A 22,011-nucleotide genomic window follows, 5' to 3' on the forward strand; every position below is an offset into this window, starting at 1 on the left:
AGAGAAAGGTAATTAACTTTAAATGCTGTTTATTTAATGCTGGTAACGCATTCGAACGATATAACATTGTAGAATGTTAATAATCAAACATGGAACATGTTGATATAATTATTTACAGAATTTCCTACTTTTAGTGTTTTTTTCTAGAAATTTCCACACAAATCACGAAAATGCAACAAGATCTATGATTACAAAACACCTGTGTATTATCCATATAGTAATACTTCGATGAAATGTTTTATAAGATGCAAGGTAAGAATCCAAAGATTAATACGCTAAGAAATACCACTTTTGTGACCCATTGTTTGTTTACCTTCTAGATTGTAGTCAATAGATGTATTTATACGTTCAATGAATAGCGAGACATTCCTTCATTCATTGTATCGGTTCGAAAGATTCATGTAATGGCTGTTTGGAATGGAAACAATTTGACAAACGCTTCTGGGATGAGTGGAGAATCTTGAAAGCTAAGAAGAATATCAATATTAATATGTAAGCTCCATTGTTTGTTACTTTTAACATCCTCGTAAAAATAATCAAACATTTAACGTAATCAGCTGATCCGAGTTAAGTTTCAAAAGGTACTCCTTCTGAATAGATAAACACTAAACTTTTTTATTCATGCAAAATCCGCCAATAACTGATAGCCTCCATTGCACCATAAGCTTTACAAACGATACAAGAAATGGCCAATATATCAATCCTACATAGCAATCCGAGCACCACATTACCATAGCACTCAAAAATATTCCGACATAACTCTGGCATGTCAATACGACCTCTACAATCCACATTTCTCATTCCCCCTGCGTGCGTAGGTGATCAATACACGTTAACATTATTCATACCGCCTTTGCTTAAACACGGAAATGCTTGGAAGAAAATATTAAAAAAATTGGAATCGTGGAGACCATAAATTGGCTTTGGTTCCTGTGTCCTGTGCGCGGTTCTATCAGAAAGCTATTACCGTAAATGATGACAATTGGAAATAAGTTATACGTGTTACTTTTAAGATAGATGAACATCGATTTTATTTAACTAAGAAACAATCATTTAAGAAAATGTCCCGTTCAGTAGATATAACGTCTGAATTCGTCTACGTTATTTTCTTGCTCATGTCATACAAAATAGCTATTGCGTATATAGTTCGGATAGGGCTAAATAGATCATCATTTACTTCAAAGAATACAAATATTCCACAAACAGGCTTTTTCTGACGTATTCGTTCCAAAAAGCTTCCCTGAAAATACGCCTAGATTTGTCACTGTATTTGTCACACCAGTTACAGTATGATTTATTAATTTCCCCAACGTGGTAGTTATAGCTCCTTTGAATCATTTACAATAGGGAATAGTTTCCCCATTCATTGCCACTGAGCGATCACCTCAAGCGTAGTTAGGATCTAGGTCATACAGTCGTTAAGGGCCAAATTACTATGATGGGTCAGACCAGACGTCTGAGATAGTTTAATTGAATGCGTCTTATACACGCTAAGGCATATTTTGTATTGGAAAGTTGAAGTTACGAGTAAATAGTTTGTTTCTACATGACTTTGAAAATGCTGACAAATATTGAAGACAACTTTAGGTATAGCTGGCAAATTGGCTGGTTTTTGCGAAGATCCGAGGTAAAAGTTTTTGTCTAAAAATAATTGTCCTAGTATAATTAAGGATGTTATTGTGAATTCACTTGAATTAGCTTTAATCGTTTCATTGAGGGCAAGAGCTCTCCTGTCTAGGTCTAGATTGGATCGTTATTATTCAGAATAAAAAGAAATGTAGGTAGAGAAAGAAAAGCAGTTTAGAAATGTGAACGTGTTAAATAATAAATTTAAAAACAAATCGTGAATTTTATGTTTTTAATTTTACTGCCATTTCTGAAGCAAGTCTGATAATTCGTTTACATAAAATAATGAACGGAAAATTGATAATAATCTCAATTTAACAAGTTTCTTTTCTTACATACCTTTCAACTTTTAATTTCATGCCGTTTTGTTTTTTATTTATCGTCAATGAATGCAACGGTAAAAAAATACCCACCGCAGAAGTTACTTCGCACGAGTACCTAAAGATAATTTCGAAAAGTGGCAATTTGTATACATTTCCATTTCGTATCATTTAATAAAATTCAATTTATAATTCAAGTTTATGACCACTTTCACTCGTGCGCCGAATGCAGCTCGATTCGTAACGAGTAATAAAAATTATTTTTAAAATGGACCGTTACGACGTTAGAACGGAGGAAAGTAAAATTGTCCGATTTGGGCAACTATTAACTATTGTGGATTCGTATCGTTTATTTTTATCCGTATAAAATTTGTGATGGATATTTCGTGTATCATGAATTTCGGGTGCTTATTGCAATTTTGCTGTTGAGTGAACGCGATCCGATTTATTGGTTGTTTCTCTTGATTCATTGCTCCAATTTTAATACATTTTAATTTTATCATAATATTTCATTGAAGAGTAAATACAGTTGTATATCGGTAACTTTCTTCTGCATGTCACTTTTGTGATGAAATGATGAAATGATGAATGAAATGAAATGATGAAATGATGTGATGATGAAATGAATTATATAATTTATTACATAAGAAATGAATTATATATTATATAGAATATGAAGAATATCAGTGATATCAATTTTAGAGTAGATTTCAAACATGCTATTTTTTTTTTACTTTTCACAAACAGTAACCAGTAGTCACACGCAGTCTAAACGATGTGTATCGCAAAATGCAGTCTAAAATGATCGATCGACAATCTAAACGCACCTTTATCCGAACCATTGACATTTCTTTCCATTTGCATGGAGTACTTTTGTGGTTTCCAACGTTTTGTACCACCCTCGAGACGTTGCATTCGTAATGCATATCAGTGCTTATGTAACAACGCCTTGTATGATTTCTTATAACATGTTCGACTCGCATTCTTACTTCTTTCCAATGTTTGTTTCACGATGTTTGTCAATAGAAAACCATGGAGTGGGTATTGTGTCTGCAAAAAAGGAATAGAGTAGCATGTGGTCTATGGAATTCTAAATTGGTGGTGACTCATCTTGACCGGTTATCATCAAATATGCATGAATGCATAAATTAGTTAATTATTTAGATAAAATATATATAGCTCAATCTGAATATTATCTAAGTATATGTGTTTAATATTCAATTGAAAAGTTTAACATCATGGTGAGAATCGTATATGCTCAAATTGCTATATCAGCGGATTACATAAAATTATTACTTAGAAATTTCGACTCATCGTGTTGTGTGTTTATTTCTGGGTGTTGGCCTGCATCAGTCGATTTCTATCACATTATATTTTACTTTTTACTGGCTTCGATCGATTCTACATGTGTTTTGATTAATAATATCCTATTATTTTATACTACACAAATAAGTAGTTACATATTATTATTTATTTTTCTAATTGTGTAAATAAAGTAAAATTACCAAAATGTATTGCGAAAATCAATCTATTTTTTAGACATATCCTTCAGAATACTCCGCTAAGCATGCAATGAAAAGTGAAAGCAGTTTTATTTGTCTCCATTTCAATATTATCAAGCATTATGTCATATTTTTACATATTAAATTACATCTTATCTTTCTGCGAATACAAGTTTTTTGAATATTCTCCTACATCTATCGAGATGACCTGTAATGATTATTATCTAATAGTTAATCGTCTAGTTTTTGAGATTAGCTTTTTCAAACAAACTTCTTGTTCTACTGCTTATAAGCATACATGTACTTGACCACGTTATTTCAATAAAGCTAATTTCCCACCAGAGGCCCTAGACCGAGCGCGTTTGGCGCGCGAGCGGCGCGAGGCCGAGCAGCGCAAGCGGCTGGACGAGCTGCGCGCGCACGCGGCCGCAGCGCAGGCGCAGCGCGAGAAGCGCGACGAGGACAGGCGGAAGCGGCAGGCGGAGCAGCGCGCGAGGGATGACGACAGGCGGCAACAGGTGAGCAACGAACGGGGAGTTAGTGCTTTTCAACCAATAATGTGCGATGATGTGTAGCGAGAAATGTGTTTGTTACTAAACCAATCATATCGCTTCATTTAGATTGAAGTTTGAAGCGATACTATTGTGGTTATTTACAAACACATTCCTGGCTACACATCCCCGCACATTATTGGTGGAAAAGCACCTTTACGTGGTTACGGGTCGGTTCCTGAATTGAGTATTTAAGAACGTATCAAACTGTGCTTAAATGCTGCTTAAATATTTTCTTTTTCTCCATTCAGAAACTGGCCTTATGGCGTGTGCTTTGTATATTGTTTTGGTTGTCAGAAGTGGGTCGCTAATGTCCATTAAAATTAAGTAGGTATTCAATCTTTGACACAAATGCCTACGTACTAATATTATAAAGAATGAATAGATGATTCTTTGAATACTTCTTACCCGGGAATCACGCGAGTAACGCCGCGGATTTGCACATTCAGCATGTTTGTGCGAATGTATTGAGGTGTCACGCAAAACGTCTTGTATTATAGAGAAGGCCAGTTTGTGAATGAAGTAAAATTAAGAGGCAAAGGTTAAAGGATAGTGACCCTGGTATACGTTTGTGTCCTTTGACCCGGTATACAATATGTAACTAATCACATGCGTTTATTTCCTTCAAATGCAATGGGCATTGAGTTGTCAGTTACATGCATGGTGAATAGGGAAATATAGCTGTTTGTAAGTTTCTATGTTTTTGAGGTGGTCCGTTCGTAAAAGATTACAATTTTGTAGAGCCGCAGGCTTACCAAAATTTATTGATAGACTTTTCCATGTTATGGTGTCATTTGTAACTTTTACTTTACCTACTTACCATATTTTTTTTACTTTCTGGTATGATTTCAAGATTATGATTATAGTGATATAGATCTGACATAAACTGATGAAAGAGGGCAGATTTTTTCACGGCATTATGCGTATGGGCTATAATTTTGGCCTATAGGGAAAGATTAGCACCTAAATTGGCTCTAATCATTGAATTGTACTATGGGAAACTGCGGCTTTCAACTCTTTTATGGTGAGAAGGGAAAAGTATAATATGCATAATGGTAAATAAAGCGTTCTGTTATAAATTTTAATATGATCGTGAATAAATTTTCAATTTGGCTGTGTTGAAATTGTTATACTTCAAGCTTGTACCTCACAATATGTAAATTCGAGTAAGTAGGATATTGAAAGTAGTAATACGATTACAATAATATTAGTTAAATTTAACCGTACCTAAATTTGTTTTTATTTTTATATTTTAGCTTTTGAAGTGGGACTGGTTCATCAAGCTAACTCAACCTCGACAATTATCTTAAAATTTTTAGATTTTTTTTATATACAACGACGAAGTAACTCGTTCGCTATTCGAGATGCTATAGCATCTATATTAATGTGCATTGTGCCAAGTATTACAATATCACCGGCCTTTGCGTATACAGTAAAGTGCAACTTTCTCTACTCTAGTTATAATATAGCGTTTACGTACGATAGTGAAAATTAGAAAATTGGAAAGTGAAGCTATTAAATGTGATAGAATCATGAGTTGCTTGTTATAAAATTATAAAAATACACACCGGTGTGATTATATACGATTATACAGGGTTGATCGTTTATCATGTTGTGGGGTATTTCTTTAATCGGTACCGAATTGCTGATCAAAAAATTGCGTTATCTACATTTGTATTATCACAATGTGCGTTTACCGCTATTTGTAGTATTATCTTTTCCTTTCGTCAGGATTTTGTCATGCCAGTATTTTGATAGCATTTAGTGAATAGTTCAGGATACATCGCCCATTTTTGCAAGTGACTACTATCAAGATAATTTTCCGTTTGTAGCTTTATTTTGATGAGACGCCCAATAATTTCGTGTACGAAAGTCTCGATTGTGGTAGCTAACAGAGATAACAAGGATAAAAATTTTTGATTTGATGGTTCTCAAATATTTATTACTAACTGAATGAATTTTTTTTGTTCAATCTCAAGATAATTACCTAAATTATTCGAAAAAATATTTGTCCTACAAAATCTATGGTTTGTTCAAAGAGTCCCCCTTTCCAAAGTGTATCGATAACGAGGTCATCATAAATGATTACTAACAAGCAGATTTTTTTGTTTTCACTTAGTTAATGTTTATATAATTCAACAGACATATTGTCCTACAAATTGCGTAATAAATATTTGAGAACCATCAAATCAAAAAATTTTATCCTTGTTATCTCTGTTAGCTACCACAATCGAGAGTTTCGTACACGAAATTATTCGGTGTCTCATCAAAATAAAGCTACAAACGGAAAATCAGCTTGATAGTAGTCACTTGCAAAAATGGGCGATGTATCCTGAACTAGAAATAGTAGCTATAGAATGTATGTTTATTAATAAGTTCTATATATTTCTGATTGTGTAAGTGACTTCTAGAATAATCAATAATTACACGCTTCATTGGTTTGATGATGACGACACTTAGTAAACGGAAGCGTTTATGTAAATTACATTTTTCAATTTACGATAGTAGCGTCGAACGGTCTTGAAGTTTAACGGGATCGTTGAGAAGTTTTTATTTGTTTTGGAACGTTCGAAAATGGCCCATATAAAACGATTATCATTAAGAGGCATACACCACCGAAACTAGCGCCACCGAACATTTTATTTTTTTACTCCTTAACCAGATCAAATTTAAAAAATTTCTCCTAATTTACCGAATGCAAAATAATGAAAAGTAATACCAAAAATACTACAAGTAATATACTAGCAAAGTACCGAGCTAGATTTTTTAAATTTGATCTGGTTTAGGAGTAAAAAAATAAAATGTTGGGGGGGCGCTAGTTTCGGTGGTGTAAACAAGCACTTAATGTATAAAATACGGGAATGGACCAAGTATTGATTCCTGACGCGGGACACAAGAATCAATCTATTGAATAGAGTAGATACTTTTCGTGTTTTTACCAATAATTTATTGATGACATGAGCATATTTATACAGATATGATGATGAACTCCGCAATAAAGTGTCCTCTTATAGTTCAAGCCGGCAAAAACTTACTTTTATTACATTAAAATTTAAAACAAACCTAGACCAAGGTCACCGTGAAACCGGAACTGAAACAATTAAAATTATCAAAGGAATTCTACATTCATTATATACGAAGCATTTCGGTTTTAATGGCCATTACGTTCAAATATGACTGCAGTGAGATCATAGGTGAATGGAATGGAATTCTGCAGATCGTCGATAAGGCTGATAATTTATTAGTAGCGTAGCAGTATTGCGGAGGAAAACTATAGACCTATACATTCTCTACTAGCTGTGCCCTGCGGTTTTACCCGCATTGCTTCGCTCCTGTTGTCCTTAGGGTGATAATATATAGCCTATAGCCTTCCTCAATAAATGGGCTATCTAACACCGAAATAATTTTTCAAATCTGATCAGTAGTTCCTAAGATTAGTGCGTTCAAACAAACAAACTCAGAGAATCGGCTAACATCTATTTTTCATACACCTTAGGGATAAGAGTAAGGCAGAACAACGTTTGCCGGGACAGCTAGTATTCTATAGAATATAGAGATGTAATGTGTCCGCATTGACAAAAAACACTGGCTGCAATGAAATATTCACCGTTATTTTGCTAGCCCCGATTTGTTAGGCGCCAAACGCTTTCTAACTTTGAAATGTCTTGATTGTTTTTGGATGCATAAGTCTGGCTGATTTCATGTTCGTTGTGCAAGTTTGTGGGGACTAATCAAAGGGTGCCGATCAGCTCCATACTCAATGCTTTTAATGAATATTAATTTGTGAAACAAATGTAAAATACTTCATCAATACTCATATTATAAATGCGAAAGTAACTCTGTCTGTCTGTCTGTTACTCAATCACGCCTAAACAGCTGAACCAATTTGCATGAAATTTGGTATGGAGATATTTTGATACCCGAGAAAGGACATAGGCTACTTTTTATTGCGAAATATGTACCACGGGCGAAGCCGGGGCGGACCACTAGTAGACAATAAGGGAAAAACATTTTCACCCAAACACTTCATGTCTATTCGGAGCTCATCGATTACATATTATCGTTGTTTCTAAGGAAGTTAATAAATCATATCGGTTTTGTTTACTAGATATAAATATATCTAATGCAGTGTGAAAAGCAGAAAGATACATTGACTATGAAAATGACATTATAACGCAGATTTAATGCCCTAGACTGAAGTGTTATGTAATCAGTAAGCCTAAGTCCATTAATTAATACGATTATAGTAAAATCTGACACGTCCAGTGTCGCATCACATGTGCATATACATAGTATCACACATCTCCTTAATCTTGTAGGAGATGATATAAGAACTAGTGCCCTGGCTTTGCCCGTGGTACATAATATATAACCTAGCATTCATGTACACCTACATATCCAACGGTGACAGAATTTATGAAATCGTTGCAAGTTGTTACAGAGATTATCGCGTTTAAACAAACAAACTATTCAGCTTAATTATAGATGAAGGTAGCGGCAGTTGCAAAGAATTTCGAGATTGTACAATTAAATACTTGAACCGAAAAACATTCGACTCAAGTGAAGTAATGAAGAGGGATGTCCTTCTGAAGGAGGATCACCGACCTTGGCAATACAGGTTAATTCCCAATTGAAACGGGATAATTTATGAAGCTCTCTACACCTGAAAATCTAATCAACAGTCTTAATGCTCCATAATAAATGCTCAACGTGACACTATGAGATGAGATAGAATATATGGATGTAAGTTCCAATTTAGTTACGAAGGTCTTTACCAATGTCGTGATTATGTTAATACTTTATATTGTTGTTTGCTTCACATGGCAGGAGAATAATTAGTTCAATAAGTGGAGAAGACCTAATTGTCTCATTTGCAAAATATTACGTACCTAGCTCTATATTAAAAACACTCGTATTTATCTTGCATAAGCGGCAATTAAACGACGTGCCTCGTTCCTCCGCAAAAGAACCCTTGACTTAGTTGTTTCTGAATGGAGAAATGCTCTTATTTTATGTCAACTGTTGCGTTAATAATTTTGTCTTTGAGACTCCAAGGCCAGCTCTTTAGAGCTAAAATGTAGGCGTGCCATTTTCTTAACTTATACGCTTGTTTAGATTTAAAATATCTTTTAATGGCTCATTTTAATTAAGAAATGACAACAAACCAGACTGGTTGTCTATTTATTTAAATCATTGTAGCAGGGATAATACGTATAATTGTTGTAATGAAAATGCAGGCAAACAATTTATGCTAATAATCAGTAAATACAACAATTCTATTTTTACGACTATACCATCATTCTATAAGTTTTGGTGTCCATGTCACATTTTGGACGATGCAGTCTACACTACTCTACCTTGACAACCCAGTACAATTTTAATTATAGCACAATAATAATGAAGTCGTTAAGGAAACATGCACCATTTAGTCTATTAAATATGCAATAACCTCAGTGCAGCGGAATGTTGTCACGATTGTGGAGACCGGCAGATATGCGTTACGTAAAGGGTCAGTAATGCGCCAAGGGTAGCCGCAGTCTTTCTGGTCATTTGACGTGCTCTGGAATAGATATTTGTGATATATTTTGAGAAATAAATCTATATATAGATGTACAGATGAAGAAAATGATTGAGAAGAAAATAGGGTAGTCATTTTATTGAATCTTAGAGCACAACTATAGAGATGTTTATGAAACGTGTAAGGTTTCCTCTTCGATAGTACCTACCGACTTTTGGTTAAATAAAAAATATTGTCTGGCGCTTAAAACGCTTTTAATACTGAAATGTATAATATAGGTAGTTCGACGGATCTAATATAAAATAATAATTTATTATAAACATAAATATAACAATAAATACGAGTAGCTAGTTTATATACAATTCCTTGAATCCAGGTTTGTTGACCCGGTCACGTCATCGAGTATGTATATTATTCGAGAATTATTTACACTTAGTAGTTAGCACTTATGCCCCAATTTATAGCTATATTTATAACCCGAGAATAACACGACGCACATGCAAGAAGTTATAAAGTTTATCTTTTATTTATTGATATTCGAGATATGCTATCGACGATAAAGCACGGTTCGCTATCGACGATAAGTATGGGGAAGAAAATATTGTGCATTCACTCAAGTCGATGTACTTACTTTGTCGCTATAACGTAATTTGATCACGTTTAGAAAAACTTAATTGGAAAATATAGACTGGGTCAATCAAGACCTTTAATAACTAGCATGTTTTATAGTGAATTTTCAATTTGATTAATACCAAAGTGCATCAGGCAAAATCTCATTATTCCACAGACAGTACAAACGGTTGAATTCGATCAGCTTTCTTTCTAGAAAACCGGGCGATTGATGAGTTTCGTAACTGCATATTGTTGCCGTCTGCGGCTCCAATTAGCGCCTTGATTACGCGCACCAATTATCACATTTTACTGACCATGCAAATAATGTTAGCACGATTCCGTGCTTTCGTATCTTATGCGAAATCCAACAGATATAAATGCAATGTGGACGAAGATTGAAAGGTTGTGTTAAATGATTTTAGCGTATGGCATATGTTCAACTTTTAATATTACTCAATATAACTAACGTAACTGCATTCCTCTATGGGAGACAATAATAATTAACGTTTTTAAACGAAGTTCGAAATCCTTGATGCAGTACGTATTGTGATAAAACGTTTAAGAAAAAATACATTGATGCACCGCCCGCATGATTCCAATTGAATCTCTCGACTCGTGGCTACAAAACACAGTATAATTCCATTACTTTGTATTAGCTGGTAAGTCGACGTTTGGAAGCCAATATAGATAATACGTTATCTAATCGTGGATATGAATAATCGTGCAAATGACGCTTGATTGGGTGATATGATAGAAAACAACTGATCAATAAGTGTCCTGTTTTAAATAGCAACAAGGTGTAATTACTTGCTTCTGCCTGATTCAAGTGGCAGCTTAGCAAGTATGAAAACGTCGCGTCGGCACTATTGTTGTTGAAATTAGATGAATTGAACTTACTCAGCATTCATCATCATCATTAACAGCAATAACAGCCCATGTTTGTCCACTGCTGGACATAGGCCTCAGTCATGGCACGCCATTGAGCCTGGTCATTCGCTCGTCATTCATTTTTTTTTTGCTTTAATGCACTCATTAAATTAAATTCAATTATTGATTCCTTCTGATAAGAATAAAATTAGGAGCAGGATTTACAAAATTCTTATATTTACAAAGTTCTGGAATATTCTGTATTCTGGCCTAATACCTACAACTAAAAGAATAACTAATAAGTAGGTACCTGGTACATATTGACATATATGTTGGTTTCATTCTTCGTTTCTTATTTACCGTCTTACTCACTCGGCATTATCATATGTCCTTTTTATAAGAAAGACAATAATGTATTGCGTCTTAGCGACTTGCGTGCGTCAGAATCACGATCTAAAGTAGTTTTAAACCGGTCAGTTATTAAAGAGATTATAACATCAGTTCCACTTGCAACAAATGGAAATGCAATGATTGAAACATATGTAGAATGTAGATCAGCATGAACCAGAAGATGTTTTATTTGAGAATGACCCAACATGCATAGGACATATTTTACTCGATGACATTTTTATTTCATATTTGTAATGAATATGGAAAGGACATAACTTTAGCAGACCTTCAATAAAATATGTTGAGTGGGATGTGACAATGGCTCCCTAATATAGGGATATTAACATGCTCACAATAACAAACAGTGGCAAGAAGATTTCCCATCTGTAGGTGCATAAGATCAAAAAATGTATCTATCCACATGAAATAAACACGAAAATGGCAATAGGAAACGATCGGCACCGCGTTAATGCTCCACAAGAATCTTTATAATTCCATTCAACCTACGTACGTTGCATAACGACGTCCTTGTGCGGTGATGTCATCAGCTCTCACGCGTTTAGGAGCAACATTATTATGGTAATTAATACGTCACTCGGTGTTTTTTGTTGTTCCGACTGTTTATTGTGTGTGACTGGATCGTGATGGTATTCGAGATGGCGGAGTTGAGCCAACTTGGGACATAATATATAGAGATTTTACGCGGTATTTTGGGCAAAAAAGAACTTTGGTAAGAATCAAAGAAACCATAATCGTCGCCTTACTCCATGACGTGACGGTATTTAAATGACACGACCTTGAAATTTTAATCTCAACTCGCCTAAATAAGATTCACGTAAATAGATGTAGGACACTTTGTTCTGAATGTTAGGATGTTTACAGCATAAAAACATGTCTCATTTAATTTCAAAACATTGGTAGGCTTTCAAACTTACTGGATGGATACGATTATAAATTGCTACTTAAAAATCTTAAGAAAGTGTCAGTGTTATGTGTAGAAATTGAAAAGTTAAATATGCTGACTAATCACAACTTTCACGTAATTTTTATTACAAGAACTAATATGATATTAACGTTGGAGACATATCATAAAGAAACAGAAAATTTCAAATTGAAATTACTTTTTAATTGACTTTTCCTATAAAATATTTTTAATGAAATAAAATGTCGTTTCTCCAATGTTTTTAAATAAAAAATCGGTAGTATCAGAAATAATTATCTTCTGTTGTACATGTGCTTTAAAAAATGTTACTGAGACTATCCATTAATGCTGTTCCAGAGACTTCAAAGAACGCTCTCCTTTAAGAAGTTTACACGTAGTTTACCTAGACTGAAAATTGTTTTGTCTAGGTCCAGTAATATCTAGAGGACAAAAGAGTGATCTCGTTGCGTCGTAAATATTACATATACGTCTAAACATTGTGTGCAAAGAAAGCGCAATTTCAATTTAGCCAGTCATGTACAGCACAGCAAACAATGCTACAGGAAAGCTGGCACTTGACCTTAAAGACTGGAAGCGAGCCAAAACCAATAAGGCAGATTTGGGACGACACGCTAGATAGCCTAGTGTAATAGTGGAGGAATTTTAATTACTGCTTTATCTGGTTATAAAAAAATTCTGCTTGTTATTCTGTGATTTGCAGAAATAGATTTATGAGAAAGATTGTGACTTTGCATCCTACCTGTGACTGCATTCGTATCCTAAACTCGACTCTTACAATTATTTTCGGGTTTAGTCTTGCCAACAAAATATAGCCTATATGCTTCTCCAAGGTATAAGCAATCATCTGAAATTGGGTTATATACCAACCAACCAGTCAACAATATATGTATCAAGTTTGTTTGCAACGATTTCTGAAGCTAATTATTATTCGTGTATGATTCATTAAGCTTAGTACAGTTGATTGCCCCATAATCTGACAATTAAACAAAACACACGATTCATAATTAAGAAAATGATCCCCTTTTAGTTTTTGATACTATGTAATTGGTGCAATTATACAACGATAAGGCACCAGCCGCCAGGTGACCGGGTCATCTTATATAACATACATGAGGTCATGCGCAGTGACCGGCTGCGCAAACGCATGACGGCGTGTGCTTGTTCCACATTGCGTATGTACGGTGATGTACAGTTAATTTTAGATTAAAGGAATTGCAATAGTTGGAATTGTACTAGAGTTGGAGTTTTTTTTTTGCATTTTATAATCTCGCGTTCTATGGCGATTTTTTTGCCGATGTCAGAAATGAGGATTTTCCCAAAGAATTAATTTACGGAGAGAGAAAATAAAGGATAATAAAATAAATATGTGATTGTAATCATTCGATGTTCAATTAATTCAGTTGAATTGTTTTAAAATAGACTCTATTAGCGGTACTACTACTCTACTCTAGTAGGATTTTGTCCCATTTTATTTCAAAGTATATTTTAGAGGAGACATTTCCTCTTTTGATCCCTAAAGCGACAAGCATTATAAAGCCCCAAGGGAGCGAAATTTATTTTTTATGATAAACACGCACTACAACATTTTAACAGTCCATATTTTAAGCTGCGTTAGTCTTGAAATCTTAAAACAAGATGATCTTTATGTTCAAGAATGTAACATGTGTCGTGTTACATTCCATACTACTAAAGCGTCAAGGAAGTATGGCGAGTGGTAGAAGTGCATCAAAAATATTTATAATTAACTCCGTGAACAGGCGACCGAAATAACGCTCACTTCCTACAGGATCGCGTTTGGCTTTCATTGTAAGCTCTTAACTATGATTGGTGTGAACATTGTTTTATTCTGGATCAGAATGAGCGTTGGCTATTGGAGATTCTAGTACTATTTATTCAATTTTGTCGCGTTGCTAGGTTTCATAAAGATTGTTGTCCTTCGTGCAGATAGGCCAAAAGAACGATGTTTATTTGTACAGCAATGTAGAAATTTAAATTAAATTGGTGGACACCATTCACCAAGTTTTAGAGCTAAACATTTTGATTGATAAGCATTACATATTAATTTGGAATTGATCCAATAATTGGATCATCAACAATGAGTTTACAAACTAATGCACGTCGATGATGCATTATTCTAATGAAATAAAAATAGACCATACGTTGTACAAGATAAGTGATTTCTCGTCCGATACCGAGAATATAGAATCCACGTCTGTACGTCGCAAATAACATTTGTCATTTACTATCGTTAAATATTCAAGTGGAATGCTAGATGCCATCGCATTTGCATTTCCAGTGCCTTCTAGTTTGCATTTGCAGGTGCGTTTTCTATAAATCTAGATTGATCTATGGGCACTGTGCCGTCTCGAATTAGACCTCCTGGTTAGTTTCCGCTAGACGATTGTCAATTACAACTGCGGCACTTTCCACCGTTTTTATAAGGAGTTTATTGAGTGGTTTACAGATTGTAATCTTTGTTAGAATCCAAGGTGTAAATAGTCTATCATTTTCATTTGTATTATCTCGTTTGGCCTCTTTTACAATTCATGGCTCAATGTAATTGATATTTGTATAGTACTTGGTGTTTCTAGGTGTTAATGTACTTCTTGATTGATTTAAATGAAGCTGAATGCTAGTTGTGACTTGCGACTATTTCCACGTTATAACGAGCACATCACGAAACGTTTTGACATTCAGCCAATAAAGTGTTTTCACCTTCCTCGGAATATTGCTAAATGCACAACATTTGCCCATTCCATTCATCAAAATGCTAATGACTTCACGCTTCGGCAGCAGCCGTAGAAACAGTATAGAACTAATCGATCACTACACGTTGACAGTGAAAGTTTGCTTATTTTGTGTGTCTTAACTTTTAATTGTTTATCAATTAACTGGCGATAAATCAGCTCGTCCATGTTTATGATGTTATGACGATTTATTCTACCGTAATTGACCGTAAATTCTAATTGGATGAAACGTGAGATGCATCTTGAACAGCAATTTCTTTCAGGAAATCGAATTCCTGTAGTTTATGTAATATTTATGGAGAACCCATGTTTCAAAATACATACTATGAATCGGATTTATTCAATTTTATGCAGTTAAAGGACTGACCCTTCAATTTTTGAAGGGTCATTCATTACAAAATTGAACCTATTCCAAAATTTTAAGACACAATTATTAATTTTATAGGAGGTGATCTCCGAAAATTCTGGACCGATCACCAATGGAAAGGTAATTTAAATTTGTACATACTAAATTACAAAATGGAATTGTAACATGTGTGTGTCTAAATTATTGTATTTTCTCCTATTGTAAGGACGCAATTGTAAGGACGTAGTGTCCCATGTTCCATTTAAAGTAAGGTTAGGTTAGTACATGTAAATCTAAACTAGGCGAATATTATCACGTTCTTAGAGCATTTTTATATTATTTTAAATTAAGGTCAGCTACTGTAGATGTGATATTTGCTATCTTTGGTTTTTATTCGTCAATTACTTTTTATATTATTGTTACGCCTTTAAATTTATTGGACGTATAAGTTTGAATCCAGGAATTGGAAAATCTGTCCAGAAATGTGTGATATACGAAGATTATATATATCAACCTTGTCTACAGGTAGAAGAGCGTAAACGCGCGATATGGGAGGCGTCCATATCGCGACGGGAGGCGTTGCTGCAGCGCGAAAAGGACCGCACGGAGCGGTTGGAGCGCGCGCGCGCCGCCCGCTCGGCGCCGCGGCCGGCGTTCGCGTTCGGCTCGTCGACGCCACGGCTGCTCGAGCCGGTCGACTCGGCGGGATTCTTTTGGGCTGCGCGCAGGTATGTGGAGATAGGAGTAAGCGGGCTTGTTGTAGGCAGGGTGGGAGTATACACTAGAGCATTTTCTAGTGTTTTCCATAGGTAGGGTGGATAGACTAGAGTTATGTTATAGAACGTTTTGTACGAATGTTCGATGTTCGGGGTAATGCACAGCGAATGCGCATTTAACCAGAACATTTATTTGTACTTTTGCATAGTAAAATGTTATGACAATCAATGAAACAGCATTATTATAAAAATTAACTATCGTGGTGGAAAAGTGGTTCGAAAAAACGGCCAATGTTCGATTTTATGTCACAAGTAAACGCTCTAGTGTATCAACAGCAACACCCTTAGTTCCAATATAGCTATAGATGTTTTCAGCTAGGATTTTAATGTTTCACAGTCTTATATTGTACTTATAATGTTGGAAGTAGGCGAATAAGTTAGGTTACGAGCAACAAGCAAGATAGCACGCGATAAGCGAAGCTATTACATTTACATTTATATATACAGCTCTAATTGCCCAGGTTATGTTAATAGAGCTAGGCATCATTCATGTTTAATTATGTTATTAATTAATCGTAACGACTGCTCAAATATAATTAGACTTATATTTTAGACTGTGAAACATGTATTTTTATAGAATTCAGTAGGTTTCTATTTTGTTCTCAATTATTTGTTTTTTTTTTATTGAGTATCAGAAATACATTTTGCTTTTGCTTTTTACAATCAGGACATTCGGTTGTGGGTCTCAACAACACACAGTGATTAATAAACTACGAAAAAATCACATTTTTTATTTATTTGTTTTGCACTAATTGTTCATTTGTTTCTCCCGCCAGTACCAACCCCATAGATCAGATGAACTTTTTTGAGTCACTGTAAGCAAAATTTTTTATTTTTTTTTGTTATGTTGTTTATTTTTTATTTTGATTTATGTATAACAAATAACATTGGAACTTTATTAACATCAACTGTAATATAGACAAAGAGTGTCTTAAACCGACTAAAATACGTAGATAGATTAATATTTAGTAGATTGCATTCCTTGCATGTTGTTTTGTTGCATGTGTATGTAGATACCTAGTTGTTGTATATCTGAGTATGTTTTATATTAGAGTAAGATCCCAGAGCGATAAGACATAACTTATTTTCTAAAAGATGAAACTTTAAGTTCTCAGTAGTGTCTCATGTACTTTGTATACCTGCGTGTTTGTGAAGTTTGCCCAGTGACACCTGGGCAGGTACCAGGTGAGAAAGGTGACTAAAAATAAGAGTTACTTTACTTAAATTTAGATGGCTGATTTTTAGATATATTTTATAGAATATCATTCTCAAATGGTATCGCAAGTATCAGACACTTTTCATGGACCAAAACTTTTGTTAGACGCTTTAAAGCTCACCAAAAATAAATAAACTTTACTTATTTTTTAATGTCTGATTTTTTAATATGTTATCAACATAACTATTACAAAATTATATTTAATCAGTCAGACAAATTGGAATGACCAAAAATCCACTAAACACATAAATTATTCGGCCGTGAGTACGAACGCGAGAGCATTATGCATGCGTTTCAGAGCGAGTGTAACACAATATACAGAAACATACAGTAAGGAAACTTCATACAAAACGTCCGAAATGGCTCACGCGCACAAGAAGGCGTGTTTACTGTTTACGAGTATCCTAAGGGTATTGAGGAGGATCGATAGTAGCGGGTGACACATCCACAGATTTTGAATAACAAAGATACGTAGTATAGAAACAAGTTTAAAGTGATGTCAATTCACATTAAATAAATATCGATTGTTTCAGTTTATAGCCCTTTCAATAAATATATTTGTACATACCGTACAGGGCCGCGCCGCCCCTGTGTGCGAAGTGTGCGGCGCACACAGGCGCCAAGACAATAGGGGCGCCGCGCCGCCACTGCCACCTAAATTATTTTTGTTACCTATATGATTGTTTTTTGTAGTGGAGTATCGAAAAGTAAGTAGGTAAATAGGCGCAACGTAGGCCTTGTAAACAACAAAACATCTATAACGCTTATTGAACAAGTCTCTCAATATTTAATGTTTATTATTATTCACGTTTTAAACGGTTTCATTTTTCGTTTAGGGTTTTAGTTTACATTTCTTACGAGCTCAACGTTAAAACGGCGGCAGTTCTTTGAACCAGAGAAAAAGTACTAGTTATTTTAAACCGTAGAGGCGCCGAGTTTGTATGAGTATGAGTGAGTTTCTGAACGCAACCCGATGCGATGCGTGCGACGCAAGCGGGGTGGTGTCACGGGTATTCCCCGATTTTAACGAACGAGATAGCTAAGGCAAAACAAAACAAATGAACAATCATTTGATTGAAAGTGTGTGTGTGTGTAAGGTGCGCATTGAATTTTTATAATCATTGTTTGGGTGTTACCTACTGATTGTTTTAACGTGTTTTCACGATGAGTGATAGTAATCATGATAAAAAAAAGAAATTATCTGGTTACCAGCATCTAATAAGGAAAAGAAAACAAGAAGAAGAACTTCACAAAAATGCAACTAAAATAAGTAAATATTTTACGGCTCAACCATCCACTTCGACACAATCATTAGAGACAGAAACCAGTCATGTTATCGATGAAAGTGTTATTAAATCTGATTAAAAAAACGCTTCATGTAGTGGTAAGTGTGTACTTTTTATGTAATTTTGTATAAAATAAATATTATAACTTCTGTTTGGGATATTTTAAAATTTTTTTTTTCAATTTTGAATAGAATAATTAACTTTTTTTCCGGCCGTTTTTAGAGATTAGACGGAAGGAACAGACAGACAAAAATTGTAAAAAAATATATTTTATTTTATGTACTTTTTACTGAATGCGTACATCCATAAGCATTTAGTAAAATGCGGTTATTTTAATATTACAAACAGACACTCTAATTTGTATAAATATAAATAATTATTCATAGATAGATAAATCAGTTTATTCAGACAAGGAGATAGATAGGTACTCATGTGAACAATATTATGTATTTGTTTGTCTGTTATTAATTTAAGATGATGCCGCCGAAGTTACGTCTGTGCCTGTGCCTGATACACCATCGTCACCGTCAAGACAATTATCGCCACCAATACCAACTTTTTTTATAATTTTGTATAATTTGTATCCTTGCAAATGTTAAGACTCTTGTTGTTTTTTTTAAAACATAACATAGGTAGGTAATAGTCATATTAGTATTATTATTCTTAGAAAAAAGTCAGCTTCTTTGTTATTCATATTTAAGTATTAAATTCTTTGTATTAATAAAGCATGTTAAAATTTTGTTCGAGTTTTATTTTTCGCAGTAATTGGCAAGCAGAAGCGAACGGGATTTACCTATTTAGTATCCTAATTCCTAAATGTTCCACAGTTTTGTACACTTAGATATTAATGATAATATTATCTAAGTACTGTAAAACTGGAGAACGTTTATTTCAGTCAAAATTAACAATTAAAAATATTCATCAAATATTTTTTCTATTCTTTATAAATTTATATTTAAAAATTTAAAATATTCATTCAAAAATTAAATTCGTTTTTTATGATGATTCGTTAAAAAAGAGGCGCTTCATAGGTTTCGCACACAGGCGCTGCCGAGGGTCGGCGCGGCCCTGATACCGTATCTGACTACAAGTTAAAAAGAGACTATTTTTAAATTTCTATAGATATGGCAGCATGAGTTTTAAATTATGTTGACATATTTTCTCCCAAAATGATAGCTACAAATAGTCACTATTAGCCTATTAGGAGTCCAGTCTGTTTAAAGATCGCATCTATTTTTTACGCAATCTAGAAGAGCACAAAAATCTAAAAAAATGGAAACCTTAAAAAATCTTGTTTAAATTTATGTGCATAATTGCGTAAATATTAGGGAAGAAAAAGATAGATATTATAATTATTGTATTTTTATCGATACGTGACTTTACCACTTTGTCAAGCACTAAGCCTGTCACACTATTTTCTTTTTCATCCTAAAACAAAAAGGTGGAGTTCTATGCTAAAAATTAATTTACCGAATATATGCAATAAATAATTTTAATTTTAATAATTATTAATTATTATTACCTTAATGTTGAAATTCATTTTATTTGAAAAGAGATGCAGAAATATTTTATCAAAAGCAGTAAGTACTTTTTGGAATATTAATTACATTCTTCGCTCTGACACGCATGCGCATAGTGCTCTCGCGTTCGTACTCACGGCTGAATATTTTTTGTGTTTAGTGGATTTTTGGTCATTCCAATTTGTCTGACTGATTAAATATAATTTTGTAATAGTTATGTTGATAACATATTAAAAAATCAGACATTAAAAAATAAGTAAAGTTTATTTATTTTTGGTGGAGCTTTAAAGCGTCTGACAAAAGTTTTGGTCCATGAAAAGTGTCTGATACTTGCGATACCATTTGAGAATGATATTCTATAAAATATATCTAAAAATCAGCCATCTAAATTTAAATAAAGTAACTCTTATTTTTAGTCACCTTTCTCACCTGGTACCTGCCCAGGTGTCACTGGGCAAACTTCACAAACACGCAGGTATACAAAGTACATGAGACACTACTGAGAACTTAAAGTTTCATCTTTTAGAAAATAAGTTATGTCTTAACGCTCTGGGATCTTGGACTATATGTGTGCGTTATTTGTTTATCAATTGATTTGCATGTAAGATGAGATCTAAATATTTCTTCCGTTTCTACATACGTTTATATTGTGTTGGTTGTTGTGGAATTTAGTGTAGAAATAATCTTAGGTTTTAAAATTACTTTTCGTGTGTTAGATTTCAAGGAAGCCTTAATTTTTGTTTATACGGAAAAGCGACATCATATATTTTATTCGTTAATGCTATATACAGCTAGCAAGATATTATTATTTTATTTGCTTTTGCCCTTTATTTGGCAAGGATATTATAACTTTCTACCCTTATCCATACGGCATACTAAATGGGTCACACGCACTGTGTCACCGCGCCCTCTAAGATAATAATCAGCGTCGAATTGGCAGCATATTTACACGACAAACTATATAATAAATAGACGTGAAAGTTTGTAAATTATAGATCTTATTAAAGTAAAAACAGCTGATCGGATTGATTGGATTGATAGTAGGAATAAAGTTTGGTACCTACAGAGATATATTATTGTCTGTATTAGAGCTAGCGCGCAAGAGCCACTTTTGTCTCCGCAACTATTTTGTCTCTACTCATCAACTCTATGGGCTAGTAAGAAAGTGCGTGCACGTAGCGACGCAACTCCCCATAGAGTTGACGGGAGAGACAAAATAGTTGCGGAGACAAAAGTTGCTCTTGCGCGCTACCTCTTAGCCTATAGGCTACATTGTATCTGGGTGTCATGTAACAAAAGCAGGAGGCTCCAATTAATGACCTAAATCTATTATGGGATAACTCATTCATTTGTTTGTTTGTTTTTATAATGGTAGTGCCTGCTCAGGGCACCTAATGTTCAGTTATCAAAAACGTATATATTTCGTTAATAACTAGCCCTCGTTCTAAAACATTAATCTTTGTATTTACCACAGTATCAAATAACGCGTCTGCTAAATTGTCTTCATAGTAAGTGGAACATAACTCGATATATTTCTACGTATACGGGAGGCAGGATATATACTGTTATACGCACACACGGAATGGCTAATTAGCCGGCTATAAATACACAGTGCAAATACGCACATACTGACATACATTCCTTATTTGTGTGCAATTATTGAGAGCGGCTTGCGGCGGCGCGCGAGAGAAGATTAGGCGAAAAGATTTGTTTTGACTTTTGACTGCGTGTGTGTGGGGAGGATTCCCTGAAGATATTATAAATACGAATGTGTATGTGTGCGTGTGTTGA

The 22,011-nt window shown here is 34.3% G+C and overlaps 1 protein-coding gene across 4 annotated transcripts in view; it reads left to right on the forward strand.

Moving 5' to 3' along the window:
• LOC123701084 (protein split ends-like) overlaps positions 1-22,011 on the forward strand; it is a 49,747-nt gene that overhangs the window by 10,133 nt on the left and 17,603 nt on the right. For 2 of the 4 annotated variants that reach the window (XM_045648509.1, XM_045648512.1), the window contains exons 2-5: positions 3,791-3,966; positions 15,522-15,563; positions 15,948-16,150; positions 16,975-17,013. In XM_045648509.1, coding sequence (XP_045504465.1) covers positions 3,791-3,966; positions 15,522-15,563; positions 15,948-16,150; positions 16,975-17,013 — 460 coding nt within the window. The remainder of the gene's footprint in view (positions 1-3,790; positions 3,967-15,521; positions 15,564-15,947; positions 16,151-16,974; positions 17,014-22,011) is intronic. The other 2 variants (XM_045648510.1, XM_045648511.1) reach the window with 2 other exon arrangements.

The sequence above is a fragment of the Colias croceus genome, chromosome 20 (genome assembly GCF_905220415.1).
Source record: "Colias croceus chromosome 20, ilColCroc2.1".
NCBI lineage: Eukaryota > Metazoa > Arthropoda > Insecta > Lepidoptera > Pieridae > Colias > Colias croceus.